We start from the raw sequence: 17500 nt of genomic DNA on the forward strand, positions 1-17500 counted from the left end.
CATTGAAAACGGCTACATAAATACTCCGACATACACACAATTAAGAATTAGCCGTTTCTCCCGCCTTGTTTTGCTTCTATTCTTTTGCCAAGTTTTTGATTTGCGCTTGCACCTCTGTTCAAGCAAGCTCCCAACCTCTGTTCTCTCCCATTTCTCTGCTTCTGAATGCTTCCTTGCTGTTCTTAAACCATCCTAAATTCTCCTTTTCACTACCTTGCTGCTCTTAAACAATCCTAAATTCTCCTTTTTCACTACCTTGCTGCTCTTAAACAATCCTAAATTCTCCTTTTCACCATCACGCTGTTCTTAAACAATCCTAAATACTCCTTTTTCACTATCACGCTGTTCTTGAACAATCCTAAATTCTCCTTTTTCACTGTCTTCCTGTTCTTAAACAATCCTAAATTCTCCTTTTTCACTATCACGCTGCTCTTAAACAATCCTAAATTCTCCTTTTTCACTATCACGCTGTTCTTGAACGATCGATCCTAAATTCTCCTTTTCACGGTCTTTCTTTCTGCTCATTTTTTTCTGTTTGTATTTGTCCTGTTTGTTTGTGTCGCGCTGTCGAGCTTTTCCTCCCGCCTGTCATCTTGTTTCTTTGGTCTGTTCTGCTCCTTTCTTTTTCTGCTGGCGGGACGCAGCCAAACGTAAAGTGTGGAAACTAAATCGCGTTGGTAGTCTGCGCAACATTTACAACAACAGTTTCAACGCAGAAGGTAACTAATTCACCCCCCAATCACCCAACCACCCACCGCCCCCCCCCCCCCAGACTGCAGACGTGCCTTGCTCTGGGAGAAGGAGACCTGTGTGTGTGTGTGTGTGTGTGTGTGTGTACAGTATGTGTGTGTGTGTGGGGGGGGGGGTCTTGCTGGTGCAGTGCCTGAGTGCTCTTGCTATCTTTCTGTGGATCTGAATGAGCACATGCTGCCACTGAATGTCATTGTCTGAACTATGAACTCCAACGTCCTGCCCACCCCCATCCCTCCCTCCCTCGCTCCCTTCTTCTCCTCTCTGACTTGTCCAACCCCACATTTTCTCTGGAGTGTATGAAACACACACCTTACTTACACACTCAGATCTGTTTGCCTGGAGCATGCTTGTGACATGTGCCATGACGGTGGCGTTTGGTTTGTCAGCTTGTTTGTGTGTGTGGTTTTGGTTATGCTTCTAAACTGTATGTTTTGGTGTGAAATTGTGAATGCTGACTGACCTGTGAGTGGTGTAATAATCTCCTGTGTTTGGAAGTGTGTGCGTGTGTGTGGGTGTGTGTGTGTGTATCCTATTTTGGTGTGAAACTGTGATCTCTGGCTGTGAGTCTCCTCCATGCGTGGCATAATAGTCTCTTGTGTTCTGGGAAATGAAACTGAGAACATCACGCAACATCACACTCCCCTCTCTCGACGTCTTTTCCCTCCCCCTCGCTGTTATTGACTTGTTTGATATAAATGCGCATTTCTTTTAATGGATGTAAGCAATTCATGTATTATTTTCCAGGTTATTAATGTTGTAAAAGGGTGCAAATAATATGCCGAGTAATGACCTGTGTCCCTGAGCAATATTGTGTGCTTTGACATTTAAGGCTGTTAATTTGTGTTCCCTGGCCTCTCAGCACCACTCACAGTAACACCCCCCCCCCCCCCTCACACCACACACACACACACACACACACAGAGACACACACAGACACACATTCTCTGCATGCCCCCCCTGAGCCTGTGAATGGTGTGTGTGTGTGTGTGTTTCTTGCTGTTAAAGGTTGCTTGTGTCAGAGTTCACAAATTGCCTCTGATATCACACTGAGTGTTGGCCAGATGGCGAGAAGCCTGTGTGTGTGTGTGTGTGTGTGTGTGTGTTTGTAATTATGAAGAGGAGAATGAAGAGAGTGAGTTGGTAGCGTTCGGGTGCATGCAATCATGACTGAGTGTGTGCCCCTAAAATCATAAATGTCACTTGTGTCAAATACAGATTGAAACACTCAGAACACACATTCTAAAGGACACGAATTAGCAGCCACACATAGAGTCTGGGTCTCCTGGTGTCTGCTCAGGGTGGGATAATCACTAAACTCTAACCGAATTAGCCATATTCCACAAGACCTTGCAGGCTCAGTCCTGGCTATGGTCTTGACAAAAAATGTAACAAAATAGAGATCAGATCACACAAATGAACTCTGAACTCCTGTGAGTTTTAAGAGGTGGAGGTTGCACAGAGAACTGTCAACTCTTGAGACCGATGGCAAAGCTGATACTGTTTGAAGATGATTCGAAGCACATTGAATTACCCCTGTGTATGAAATACGCTGTGTAAATAAACTTGCCTTGCCTTGCTTATAAAGTTGATACACAGGGTTTGTGAGTTTGGTGTGGTGAATGGACTTTGCCCATTGCCCGTCTGGGCAGCACACTATAGGCCCAGTCTTGCGATTGTGCTGATGGAAGATGAAGGAGGTCACCATCCACCCATCACCCAGGCCTGCAGTGCACTCTTGCACCGCGATGCTTTCTTATTTCCCATTCATTACTCGCCACACTGGCCTGTACAGAGAGGGAGGAGTAGAGAGAGGGAGAGGGATATTTAAAGAGAGGGAGAGAGAAAGAAAGAGAGAGAGAGGGAGGGAGGGAGGGAGAGAGAGAGAGACTGCTTTAATTTATACCCTGGCATCACCGCCTTTCTGGACTGTTGGTCTCCATAATTATCAAATAACCACCCTCCATTCCCCCTCCACCCTCCAAAAAAGAAAAAGCCGAGGGAATTTAATTATGATGAGAACACTGCTCCTGACCCCCAGGGGCTCTGTGTGTGTGTGTGTGTGTGTGTGTGTGTGTGTGTGTGTGTGTGTGTGTGTGTGTGTGTGTGTGTGTGTGTGTGTGTGTGTATGTGGAGAGGGGTGGGCCCCTATCTCAGATGGGACGCTCCAGTGACTCCTCACGTGTACAACCTATAGCAGCACTGCACTGCAGGGAAAACACTAATTCGATACCGATCTATCTACTCTACCTGTTTTCTGCTTGCTTTCTTTTTTTTTTTACACACACAGTCGAGATCCATTGGATTAACTGCTATTTTAATTTCCATTGTACCTAAGCCTAGGTTGGGTCATGTAGGAATTGGTTTGGAGCGTGTTAGCAAGTGCCTCTGTAGAGTGAATCCATAGAGTTCCAGGAATGCCTACAGATTTGCTGTAAACAAAATATCACAAAGCATTCAGTCATTGGAACTGTCTTTATATTGACTCCCAGGAACACTCTGCCATACGTCAGTATTAGAAATAAAGCTTTTTAAGGGGCTATAGAACAGCAGTAACAGGGTCATTCTATAATTCGGGGTACATTTCAAGTGTAGAATAACAGCTCAAGTCTGACAGCTCTGTCTGTCAACTCTGTTATCATTTATCTGTGAAATCCAGTGACCGCAGTGACAATAACAGAGTTGACATTCCCCATCATTTTGTGGGAATACTCTACATGCTAACTCAAACTACAGTAGCTACCACATGGCATGTATGAAACCAGAATTTAATGGATTTTAATCATATTACTGTTTTGTTTTAATGAGCGAGAAATTCACTCCAGTATCACAATAACAGAGTTGACGAATAATTAATCTACTGTTGGTGTATCCTCAACATTTTGTGCAAAAATGAGAGAAGATAGAGCATTCCTCACTGCCTATTCGAAATATCCTACCAGAGGAAGTGACATCTCTCAGAGCAGGCATTATGCTTTATATTAAAAATCTTTGTGGATTTTATACAGTTTTATAAGGGATAACAGAGTTGACAAAAACATTGAGACAAATAAAAGGAATATTTTTTTCAATACTGAAATTTCACATAATACAAAAAATAGACATAACATATATATAATTATAAGAGTTAATGGATTAATTAAAACACAAAAAGATTGATGGGAGTCATTAAAATTGGGTCATAAATTGGGTCTAAAATATATATCAACCATTGTTAATTGTGAAATATTGTCATAATTTGCATTATTTTTCAAAACATATTTTTTGGAAAATTACAAAATGTTTATATTGTTGATGTGAAATGTACCTCGAATTATAGAATGACCCCCTAAATACATGCTTAATTTTAAGCTGGTGTAAGAATGCATTTGTAACACAAGGATGTGATGTACTAAAGACATCTGCTCGTGGCTCTTCATGAGGAGACAGTGAAGCCCATTCTTCAGATTTGAAACTTTGAAGTTTTGAGTAGCTCACTGAAGCTCATCATTGCCCATTTCAGAAGCTGTGCTTAAACCATAGGTTTAGATTCATAGATTTAAACACAGGGGTCTTTCATGGCAGTCTGAGGAGGGGGCTGATCGCCCAGGGCGACCCACAGCACAGCTCATCATAGAGGATCCCAATTAGCCAAATGATCTGCTGAGGAAAAGGAAATGGGGTGTGTGTGTGTGTGTGTGTGTGTGTGTGTGTGTGTGTGTGTGTGTTAACCACTGGTTTAACTTGTGGGAGCTGCTTCATCAGACCAGGGCACCTCTCCCCTCTTTCTTCACTTTAAAAGACACTTTAAAACATCAGAGAGAAGGTGAATTCGACTCTATAATGGCCGTGCATTTTGAAATATGAAGAGACAGTAAGTCTTCAGTATGGACTTGGTTTCTGAGGAGTATGTGGTGGTAGTTTGCTATCAGTAACAATACTGTCTGTTGATGATGTTTTTGATGCTTTGTTTGTGATTTTTTTGTTTTTGATGTTAAAATGAGTTTGGTTGTTGATTGGTCGCTATAGGAAATCCCCTAACTAGAGCACAAGGAATTAAACGCCTCATCTGTGTATACATGAAATTACTCTGATTACGCAAATCTGATATATCTCTTAGCGTTAATGCTCACAATCTCACAATCTTTTGAACCACCCTGCTTCACTTCATGAAAGTTGACACGGCTGCCCTCCCGGCCAACCTTACAGCACACCAGCACACCTGTGCTCCAGTCGCTGTGGCACAGAGCCCCTTTTTCTGCACGGGAAGCTCGGGGGGGTGGGGGGGGGTGTCTGATTGCGTCTTCATTATGTAATTGCCTAGCCACCCTGCACCACTGAGTAAATTATAAACAGAGCCCAGAGAGTGTCTGATCTCCCCCCTGGTCAGAGAGGTTGAGTTTCAGGGGGCTCCTGCTTTGAAGGCCCCCCCCCCCACCGTGGGCACTGCACACAGCGCACACAACGCACACACAACGCACACAGCGCACACAACGCACACAGCGCACACACTGCACACCCTGCACACCCTGAGTCATCTGTGGTGGGGTAGCCCCCCCCCCCCCCAACCCCAACCCCCACCCAGCCGATCTAACCCCCTTTTGTTCGTAATAATTTACAAATGTGACCCTGAACCTCCTCGACCCCTCCCCTTCCTGTCTCGGTAATTCCAGAGTTCCGGAGTCAACTCTCCCCACCTCCAAGAGTCATTCTTTCCCCTAATTGACTCCTGATTGGTCCATTAACCTGTGGCGTGGGGGGGGGGTGGGGGGTCAGCTCACCCCTAAAAGTGGTCTGACTATGTCCGATTGACCCTCCCTAGAGCCGCTGTGAATTACTGAGGCATCCTGATCAGTAGAGCCAAAGCTAGGGTTGTGATTTCGGGGGTTATGGTTGGGGTCTCAGGGGCAGAGTGCGTTGGAGTGGCGGGGCATGTCCTGCAGCTAACAGGTGCTCAGCAGGGCAATGGTGCTTGTGAGGCTGGAGCAAGGCTGCAGTGCAGGAGCTCACACCACAAGAGATGAAATCATTTAAAGGAACACACCGGCATTTTGGGAAATTGGCCCATTTGCCATCCACCAGTTAGCCTACTTTCCCAAACAGTTGGTGTGTCTCTAAGTCAAGGATTAAAGTTCTCCGTCGTAGGACGGATTTCCGTCAATTTGATTTTAGAAATGCCATATTTGAGATGCAGATCTGATGAGAAATAAATATGAGGGGGGGGGACTATCACCTTTTCTTTTCCTTTTTTTAAGGCAACTACAAATATTAGGTCCGATGAATTAATGTGTGTGATGGTAAATGTTTAAAGACCTAATAGTGTCTCAATCAGTGACCGCTCAAGAAGATACGTCAGCCATGAGTTTCGCTTTGTTTAGATGTTGTAGCTACACGCTTGTCTCATTGGCCTGGGGCGTTTGCTTAAAAAAAAAGAACACGTCTGAATGACTAACGGTCTAAAAGTTGGATTATAGTGACACAATCGAGACAGGTGATGAGGTTGGCCAATCCGTTTAACTTTTTTAGATATGATACATTGTGAGCCCATGTGCGAATTTGGAGAAGAGGCGTAGGCTGTGTTCTTTCCGTGCATCAATGTAGACAATTTCTTGCAAACTCTTGTCAGTGGAAGTCATACATTTTGGGTGTCGCTATGACTTGAACAGACAGCCTGCAATGCCACCCGATGTAACCTATTATTGTTACAGTTTTTAATCAATGCAACTAATAATATGTGTAAAGGAAGCGACGAAAATATAAACCGTAGCCTATGCAATTTATTATCCCGTCTGTTATGACAGTGTTTTTCAACCTTTTTTGTGCCACGGCACACTAACATTCTGTGTGAAGAAAAAATAAACATACTATAGCCTAAAATTTCAAATAATACACAGATATGGCCTTATTATGGCTTCTATGCAAGACCTGCTCAATAAAACAAGCGCCCTCTGTTTCATTTGTAGGTGACTATATCTAATTTAATTGTTGTTATGAACTGGATATGTGATGATTCTGTGAATACTGGATATGGGGCCCCCGTTGTACAATGCCTGCATACCACAAATAGTGCAATCATACAATCAATGAGAGCATGTGGTTATAAATTCTTTAATGCAACAGTTGCTTTTCTGGACCAGTGAGTGACATTTGGGTAATTTTCTGCGGCACACCTAATGATCTCTCACGGCACATTAGTGTGCCCCGGCACAGTGGTTGAAAAACACTGTGTTATGACATGTACAACAATGTTTTTCACAATTTGCGGTAGGTTTTGCGGAAGGTTTTGACTGAGCGTGTTAACATAAAATAATAATACTGTCATCATCGCGAACTGTTGAGTAAGGGGGTCAGTCGTGTTTGTGACGCACAGACAGCCTTGTAGCCTATTTTGCTTAGGCCTTCACATTTAACGACAGTAGGTTGTGAGTGTATGTTGACAAAAAATAACCATGCAATTAAAATAGTCAACTTTAAACTTTGCTATAAAATATTATTAATTTGTAGCACAAAACCATGACCAGTAGGCCAACCAGAACCTCGCATATTAGCGTCATGATTTGTGTGCGTCTATTTGGCAAGGCCACTAGCTGTCATGGATGCGTTGTTGCTAAAGGAAGGCACAGGTGTCATAAGTTAAAAAATAAATGGAGATGGGCGGCTGTTGGAAACGGGGGAGAACTACAAACTACGTTTATCTATGGCTGACAGTTTTTGCGCTCATAAAGTAGGCTACGCATGTTCTTTTATAGCGCAACACGACCTGTCCCTCACCATATCGCAACCTCTTGTCAACCTTATACAATCTGATGCTGAAGACAAAAGCGCCCTCTCCAGATTGTCGTTATCAAATGCGCAGACCTCCTGCATGAGCACACACAGTATTGCTGCTCATTGGATATCTGAGTTGTCTGTAAAACTCAAAATTACCACGTTTTCATTAAATGCGGATGAGGCAACAAATGGAAATATGAACAATATCTCGAATGTTCTGATTCATTACTTTGATGAGGAAATGGGAAGTCTTGCAAACTTGATTTTATAGATTTTACTTGGTGTTGAATTGCATATTAACAAGAAAAGAAAAAAATCTCCCCTTTAAACACTTTTGGCCTGAAGTAATTAAATAAGAGTGTAAGTTAAAGCCCTTACAATATTGCTGCAGTAGAAAAGAACGGCAATGGCTTGTCAGCAATGGTCAGGGATGGTACTGAAATATTGTTTTGTTCATCAGGAAAACTCAATCTCAATCAAAAACACTCTCAATTCGCCTTATTCACATGGCGGCCATTGGCTGCTAAAACGAGGCTACAGGGTACACAAACCATAGGATTGTTATGTTCTATGCATTCTAGGGGTGTAACGGTACACAGAAGTCACGGTTCGGTTCAGACCTCGGTTCGGACATCACGGTTCGGTACGAGTTCGGTACAATGGAGGGAAAAGCAAAACAAAAATGGAGAAAGCGTTTTGTTTTGTGCATGTCTCAGGCTGTACCACCTAGTGTCATACAGTCTCTTCCCTGAGCTATCTGCAACAGCCTGAAGTGTGTAAGATGTAGGCTAAACAGTACAATAAGTACCCAGACTCCATCTGTAACTTGTAAACAAAATAAGACAATAAGCTATAAAACTGAAAATAGGCCTACAGCATCTCTTATTTCTGAAAGTGCAAATTACATAGAAAATTATTTTTAAAAATCCACTTAAGCAAGACCTTCAACATCTGTGTTTAGTTGTATATGGAAGGGTCTACAATTTGCCTCAATATTTTTCATTGTGTGTAAAGTAATAATCTAGCCTACTAACTGTGAAAATATCACACTATTTTGCCTTTTTTTTTAAATGAAATTGCTCCTTTCATTTCATAAACAGACTACAACTAGAAGTCACGTGACTTTGCCCTTTGACATTAACTCACCGTAGCATGGTTTGTTTATTAGCCTGGTTAGCGTTGTCACTTTATTTTACTGTCTATGCACTTAACACTACCAGCTCCTCATGTGAGAAGTTACAAGTTACCCCAACATAAAGGTAATTACCACGCGATTTACATAGCTTTCTGTCATTACGAAATCATTTAATTTAAGCCATAGGTTTTGGCCCTATTTGTATGTGTATCCAAACGCTGCTGAAGCGCAGGGGAAGTTGTTTTCCCCTCGTTTCAGTGATTGGTAGCCTACATCATCTGGGTGATGGCTTCGAATATGTGTAGCATTTTTTCCACTCACATACCCAATGCTGAACAACGCCGACACACAGTTTCATCTTATCCACCACTCTTTCGCCTGTACTAACATTACTGTAACTGAAGTTCTCAAACTTGCGATCTTAAAGAGACCAGCGGATCCTCTAACTCTTGTAGGTCTAACCTTAGTGCTGCTAATGACTGACGGACTCGACCGACGACCTGACAAAAAAAAACATAGGCGATCAGAGCTAAAGCGAGACTACAGATTAGCGTTAGGTGTCGCTAAAGAACTCCCGTAACTCTCGCTACTTAACAGTAATTGCGCATGACATTAATTAATCCGCACACGATTTTATACCGTGTATTCTCCGTGTAAATTCATGCACCGAACCGTGACGCCCGTACCGTTTCGGTTCAATACGAATACATGAACCGTTACACCCCTAATGCATTCACCTGTAGGTGGTATTAATTATATAGTAAGTGTACCCTGTAGCCTCGTTTTGGTTTAAACAATGGCCGCCGTGTGAATAAGGTGAATACTCCCTTTACTTTGCTGTTTGCATCTTTTTGTACATTAAAAATCAATAGGTCGCGACCGCAAAAGGGATGCTATCTCTATAGATAGATATGAACAATGTATGACCATTCACACCAAGAACGATAACGATAATGATAACTATAACCATAACGATAAAAGCGTTCACACTGAACAACGATAAACAAAGTCTCTCCTTGTGTTAATGAATGTGACGGCTAGAATTCGATGGGTTCTGATTGGCTATAAGCATTTTATCGTTGTGAAAATCGTCATTAATATTAACGAGATCGATATTTATTTATAGTTATTGTTATCGTTCTCGTTCTTGGTGTGAATGGGCCTTTATGGCCTTAAAAAAATTCAATCAAACTATTTTTTTTCACTTTAATCCCTGGACTCTAAGTAGATTTTGTGAAGTGACTTAAAAGCATTTGTGTGCTGATTTGAGGTCTTGCATTCACAAAATGGTCAAACCGGTGCACACATCACAGCGTGTAGGTGCTGGACTCAAGGCAGTGCAATATGAAAAAGCATATAAAACACCACTCACTGTAGTTACCTTTCAATGCACTTTTAATGAGATTCCCAAAAACAGTGACTGTTTGAGCTTTACGATCTTTTATCCACTATAGTACAGCAACTCTTGGCTGCAGCTGCACGATGACCTAGTAAGAATACATCCATTTCACCTTGAGTGCAGCACATTTTCAAGTGGACATTCCAGAATGAAGATCGCCACTGTTAGTGGGACATATTCATAAAGTGGTTCAGCAATTTGCTGTAATGGTGCTTTGGTGCATTATTATGACCGCCGCGCAGCGAAGCGGCGGTCATATAGGTTTAGTCAGATTTTTTTTTTTTTTTTTTTTTTCTTTTTCGCATGTCCAAATTTCTGTCAATGATTCCCGGGACACTGAAAGACCGGGGTAGACGAAACTTGGTGGGCATGTTACCCCATATGGATAGCATGGAACCATCGTTTTTCGTTTTGATCTGTAGCCCCCCCGCTGGACTGCACCCCCCGAAAGGAGGGTAGGGCAGACACAGTTTTCTGTGAATATCTCGAGAACCGTAAGGTTTAGGAGGACCTTTTTTTTTTTGTATGTTGATCTCTAGGGGCCATGTCAACCCATTTCATAACCACTCATTTCATGTATAGCGCCACCTAGTTAAACACAAAAAAGTAAAAATGAGGTGTTGTAATCGCAGGTATCTGTGACCTAACATAGTCAAAACTGCACGAAATTGGAAGTGTAGGATCATTATGACACCCTCTGAATGCACGCCAAGTTTCGTGGAATTCCGTTCATGGGGGGCCACACAATAAATTAATTTATGTTACTATACACCAACTGGCCTGTAGGTGGCCGGAGACAGTTTTCTGTGAATATCTCGAGAACCGTAGGGCCTAGGAGGTCCACCTTTTTTTTGTATGTTGATCTCAAGGGGCCATGTCAACCCATCCCATTACCACTTATTTCATGTATAGCGCCACCTAGTTAAAAATTAAAAAGCAAAAATTTTGGTGTTTTCATCACAATATCTCTGGCTGACATGGTCAAAACTGCACGAAATTGAAAGTGTAGGATCATTATGACACCCTCCGAATGCATGCCAAGTTTTGTGTACTTTCGTTCATGGGGGGCCTTACAATAAAATAATTTATGTGTACATTTAGTGACGTACACCAACAAGGATTCCCGGGACACTGAAAGACCGGGGTACACAAAACTTGGTGGGCATGTACCCCCACATGGATAGCATGGAACCGTCATTTTTCGTTTTGATCTGTAGCCCCCCCGCTGGACTGGACCCCCCGAAAGGAGGGTAGGCCAGACACAGTTCTCTGTGAATATCTTGAGAACTGTAGGGCCTAGGATGACCATTTTTTCCGTATATTTGCCTCCAGGGGTCATGTTAACCCAGTTCATGTGCACACATGTGCACAAACAGATACACACACACACACACATTCACAGTAATCATGACACATACTCACACAGTAGACATATGTACGCTTCCATGCACAGGCACATACGCAGGCACGCACACACACACACACACACACACACACACACACTCACACACACACACACACCCACACACATAACATAAACATAACACAAACAATCAAGAATTTCTCATAATTATGAACAGGCAAGATGGAGGTGGGGTTGTATAAAATGAATTTTACATGTGAAATCTATGAACTAATCATGTTTTGGTACTTGTTGTCTAGCAGATACCAGTGAGAATTGAGTGTGGATAATGCAATTTAGTGAGACAGTTAGAATCATATAGGCCTTTCAGCGTGATTTCTTTTTGTGGAAAAAATGTGCTGGACTGGGCGGCGGTCATATTTTGTACCGCTCTGCGGTACATCTAGTTTGGATTTAGTGTAGTATCGAAAAGACTTGTGTTAGGTCTATGGTCGTTTAGTTTTGAATTGAAATGTTTAAATAGCAATTGTTTGTTTATAACCAGTGTTATTCCGAACAACACACTTCATAGGAAAAACACAAGCGTATGTTGGAGAAAACAGAGAGTAAGGACTGCCCAGCTCACTCAAGGCCTGCTTCTCTTCTGTTTCCAGAGCAAGAAGAAAACTTTGAGTTTATCATCGTTTCGCTGACTGGGCAGACCTGGCACTTTGAGGCGACCTCTTATGAAGAAAGGGACGCCTGGGTCCAGGCAGTGGAGAGCCAGATCCTGGCCAGCCTGCAGTCCTGCGAAAGCAGCAAGAACAAGGTACCTCCAAAAACACATGACTGCAATCTACAAACACCGCAACATATTCTCCCAACTCTATCTGTCCGTGCAAGCAAACGTGAGGGGGAAAATAAACAGCAAAACATTTTCCAAACCATGATCAACAAGTCGGGTTTTAATTACACGTTTTAACTGTACGTTATCGTCCCAATATCAAAAACATCTCATTTTTTTTTTTAAATGTCCTCCCTTAATCTGCAGCTATACAACCCCAGTTGTGCACTAAGAGCAAGCTAGGGAAACATGGTCCTGTTATGAACCAGGGTTTGTGTAAGAAGGACGCAAGTTTAGGTTGGTAGACGACATATACATGTAAAGCTAGACAGGAACAGATGGCCGCACCAATACCTAAGACTGTTATCTAGCGTGTTCATGTCGATAGCATTCACAATTCCACACACAACTCATCTGACACTGACCCATTGGTCTGACAGACAGACACACACACACACACACACACACACTCCATTTGAGTAATTGCAAATGGCAATTACTGTAACTGAAATATACCCTCATTGCTTCTGTGCTCCTTGTGTGCTCTAAAGCACTGGCCTCTCCGATTTGTTGATGCCTAAGGCCCTGGCCAATCATCTGAATTGTGTGTGTGTGTGTGTGTGTGTGTGTGTGTGTGTGTGTGTGTGTGTGTGTGTGTCTGTCTGTGTGTGTATAGCCTGAATTCTATTTATTTCTCTTGTATTATTGATGTTGTTTTTCCCTCTTGATCTACATTTCTGTGGGGGTTGATGTAAAGGTGATCCTGTGTATGTGTGTGTGCACATGTGTGTTTTTGTTTGTATGTGTGTGCGTGTGTGTGTGTGTTGGAAGGGGATGGTGTTTATAGTGTGTCTGTGTATTATGTGTAGTTTATAAAAATGAATACTGTAAGTAGCATGTTTAAAGCGTAATTGCAGTTCAGGATAAGGATGCACGCTGCTGTGTGGGTTAGAACATTAGCTTTACGAGCCCTGTGTTTTTGCTCACCGCAGTCACGTCTAACCAGTCAGAGTGAAGCCATCGCTCTGCAGTCAGTCAGGAATCTGAGAGGAAACTCCCGCTGTGTGGACTGTGAAGCACAAAGTAAGTCGACGCACAAATGTACTTAGTGGTACATTCCAACTGATCAGCCATTTGCCTGTACACACACATGCTATAAGCACTTACACGTTTGCTTTGTACACACTTAAACATGCTATAAGCACTTACACATTTGCTTTGTACACACTTAAACATGCTATAAGCATTTACGCGTTTGCTTTGTACACACTTTAACATGCTATAAGCACTTACACGTTTGCTTTGTACACACTTAAACATGCTATAAGCATTTACACGTTTGCTTTGTACACACTTAAACATGCTATAAGCATTTACGTGTTTGCTTTGTACACACTTAAACATGCTATAAGCACTTAAATGTTTGCTTTGGATTTACAATACTCAGTTCCATATGTGCTGCATTCTGAAATGGATGGATGGTTGGTTGGTTGGTTGGTTGGTTGGTTGGTTGGTTGGTTGATTGTTGGTTCTCTCTTGCAGACCCTGACTGGGCTAGTCTGAACCTGGGTGCACTGATATGTATTGAGTGTTCGGGTATCCATCGTAACCTGGGCACTCACCTGTCGCGTGTGCGCTCGCTGGACCTGGACGAATGGCCCCTGGAGCTGATCAAGGTCATGTCCTCCATCGGCAACGAGCTGGCCAACAGCGTGTGGGAGGGCAACGCACAGGGCCGCCTCAAACCTGCCCCGGATGCAAGCAGGTAGGCACCTGACTCTACTACAGCCATACACACACACACACACACACACACACACACACACACACAAACAAACCTGCTCCTGATGCAAGAAAGTAGGCACCTGACTACTACAGCCACACACACACACACACACACACAAACAAACCTGCTCCTGATGCAAGCAAGTAGGCACCTGACTACTACAGCCACACACACACACACACACACACAAACAAACCTGCCCCTGATGCAAGCAGGTAGGCACCTGACTACTACAGCCACACACACACACACACACACGCACACACACACACACACACACACAAACAAACCTGCCCCTGATGCAAGCAGGTAGGCACCTGACTACTACAGCCACACACACTCTCACACACACACACACACACACACACACACACACACACACACTCACACACACTCACACACTATCAGTATACGTGTGGACGTTGGCTTTCTGTTGATTTTGCCGTTATCATTCCTGGTGTGAATGGCCTCTCACCCTTTTTGTCCTTTAATCAGATAGTGAAGAGTGACAGGAAGTGAGTAAGAGAGGGAGATGGGGTGGGATCGGGAAATGACCACTGGTCAGATTCAATACCCAAGACCCCGCGGGTACTTGGGCCCAAATGTGGTACGGATGCAGCAGCCGCTTGCGGTTCCCCTTCCCGTTTTTACTGTAAATTCTTGAGCAATGGCGAATCGGCGTCTGCGCCTTAAGTTTGTGATGTTTTGCCTGGTGCGTGACAGTAGAAAAGCAGAGGCGCACTCAAGGGCTTGATTCTAATACAAATTTGTATTGAGAGCCGAGGTTTTTTCAACAAGTCTACAGACAAAAAACTGGGAAACAATCAATGTCTCCATTATGATAATGCGGTTCCTCTTCCCGTTTTTACTGTAAATTCTTCCCATGGCTAAACAATTGCTAAACATATTCACTTTGCTCTAAGCCTCGATCGCCATGTGGGCCACCGTACTAAGTTAGCTGGGAATCACTGCTGTGAAATGCATTGTGCAGAAAGGGATCGTTGAACTCTATGATGTCATTTTATAATGAAACGCACCCTCTCCCAGTTCTACACATACCATTTGCTCTCTAGACTTATCACATTAACATTCACTTAGCTTTGATGGAACTAGTGTGGCGTTAATGTGACAATACACATTTCTCTCAACAAACATCTCAAACAGACCCCCCCCCCCCCACCCCTCTCTCTTACACTCACACACACACACACACACACACACACACACACAAACACAAACACATATCTCCTCTGGCCCACTCACACACGCACGCACACATATCTCCTCTGACCCCCTCACTTTCACTCACTCATACACACACACACACACACACACACACCTCGCCTCCGCGGCTCTTTGTTGCAGTCGGGGCTGTGTAATTATCGGCAGCTTTGGCCCCTTGCTCCACTGGCCCATCATAACAGATTAGAGCCGGCCCTTGCCGCACCGCTATCGACTTCCTGCCCCTCGCTCTCCTCATTACTCACCCCAAGCACCTTTTAATTACCCCCACCACGCGGAAATCTTTGCCTATGGATCGGCCGTGGCTGCCCGGCACTGTGCTGTCAGTCCGCTAATGCATTTATTGTTCCTCCTGTAGCCTGTTCCTGCACAGTGTTTGGTTGCATGTAGCCCCCCCTGAGTCCAGGAAGCAGATTACGGAGGGGGTCAATATTATCTCAATTAACCCCGCGATGCTTGGCGATGCTCCCCTGCCATCCCCCTCATCACCATCAATAGCACTTAGTGTGTCATTCCTTAAGTGGCTGCCTGCTGTCAGCCGACTCCAGCCCACCACAGCAGTGGCTACAGCACCAGGGCCAGGGAGCTCACCTGCTAGACACGGGCGCGCGCGCGCGTGTGTGTGTGTGTGTGTGTGTGTGTGTGTGTGTGTGTGTGTGTGTGTGTGTGTGTGTGTGTGTGTGTGTGTGTGTGTGTGTGTGTGTGTGTGTGTGTGTGTGTGTGTGTGTGTGTGTGTGTGTGTGTGTGTGTGTGTGTGTGTGTGTGTGTGCTCACGCTCACCTGCTAGACACAGGCGTGTGTGTGTGCTCACGCTCACCTGCTAGACACGGGTGTCTGTGTGTGTGTGTGTGCTCACGCTCACCTGCTAGACACAGGCTTTGAACATGGGTGAAGGTTTCTGACATGAGAAGGACGTGCAGGGAAGGAATCCCTGTGAGTGTGTGTGTGTGTGAGTGTAATATTGTTTGACTCCAGAGCCCAAATGACATGAGAGGGTGCCGTATCCCCTGAATCAGTTTCTTCGGACAGAAGGAGCAAGAGCTCTTAGATGTATGGACTACAGTTGTCATATATAAGAACACTATAAAATAAGAAGGAGCAAGAGCTCTTAGATGTATGGACTACAGTTGTCATATATAAGAACACTATAAAATAAGAAGGAGCAAGAGCTCTTAGATGTATGGACTACAGTTGTCATATATAAGAACACTATAAAATAAGAAGGAGCAAGAGCTCTTAGATGTATGGACTACAGTTGTCATATATAAGAACACTATAAAATAAGAAGGAGCAAGAGCTCTTAGATGTATGGACTACAGTTGTCATATATAAGAACACTATAAAATAAGAAGGAGCAAGAGCTCTTAGATGTATGGACTACAGTTGTCATATATAAGAACACTATAAAATAAGAAGGAGCAAGAGCTCTTAGATGTATGGACTACAGTTGTCATATATAAGAACACTATAAAATAAGAAGGAGCAAGAGCTCTTAGATGTATGGACTACAGTTGTCATATATAAGAACACTATAAAATAAGAAGGAGCAAGAGCTCTTAGATGTATGGACTACAGTTGTCATATATAAGAACACTATAAAATAAGAAGGAGCAAGAGCTCTTAGATGTATGGACTACAGTTGTCATATATAAGAACACTATAAAATAAGAAGGAGCAAGAGCTCTTAGATGTATGGACTACAGTTGTCATATATAAGAACACTATAAAATAAGAAGGAGCAAGAGCTCTTAGATGTATGGACTACAGTTGTCATATATAAGAAGATGTATGGACTACAGTTGTCATATATAAGAAGATGTATGGACTACAGTTGTCATATATAAGAACACTATAAAATAAGAAGGAGCAAGAGCTCTTAGATGTATGGACTACAGTTGTCATATATAAGAACACTATAAAATAAGAAGGAGCAAGAGCTCTTAGATGTATGGACTACAGTTGTCATATATAAGAACACTATAAAATAAGAAGGAGCAAGAGCTCTTAGATGTATGGACTACAGTTGTCATATATAAGAACACTATAAAATAAGAAGGAGCAAGAGCTCTTAGATGTAGATGTATGGACTACAGTTGTCATATATAAGAACACTATAAAATAAGAAGGAGCAAGAGCTCTTAGATGTATGGACTACAGTTGTCATATATAAGAACACTATAAAATAAGAAGGAGCAAGAGCTCTTAGATGTATGGACTACAGTTGTCATATATAAGAACACTATAAAATAAGA

The 17500-nt window shown here is 43.1% G+C and overlaps 1 protein-coding gene across 2 annotated transcripts in view; it reads left to right on the forward strand.

Moving 5' to 3' along the window:
- Positions 1-17500, forward strand: part of agap1 (ArfGAP with GTPase domain, ankyrin repeat and PH domain 1) — a 174238-nt gene that overhangs the window by 142109 nt on the left and 14629 nt on the right. For both annotated transcript variants that reach the window (XM_076302927.1, XM_076302926.1), the window contains exons 14-16: positions 12051-12205; positions 13213-13303; positions 13763-13985. In XM_076302927.1, the coding sequence (XP_076159042.1) occupies positions 12051-12205; positions 13213-13303; positions 13763-13985 (469 nt within the window). The remainder of the gene's footprint in view (positions 1-12050; positions 12206-13212; positions 13304-13762; positions 13986-17500) is intronic.

Source organism: Alosa pseudoharengus, unplaced genomic scaffold (assembly GCF_046254945.1).
Source record: "Alosa pseudoharengus isolate Yale_2024_CS ecotype anadromous, Long Island Sound unplaced genomic scaffold, YU_APseudo_1.1 YU_APseudo_1.1_scf_24, whole genome shotgun sequence".
Lineage (NCBI taxonomy): Eukaryota > Metazoa > Chordata > Actinopteri > Clupeiformes > Clupeidae > Alosa > Alosa pseudoharengus.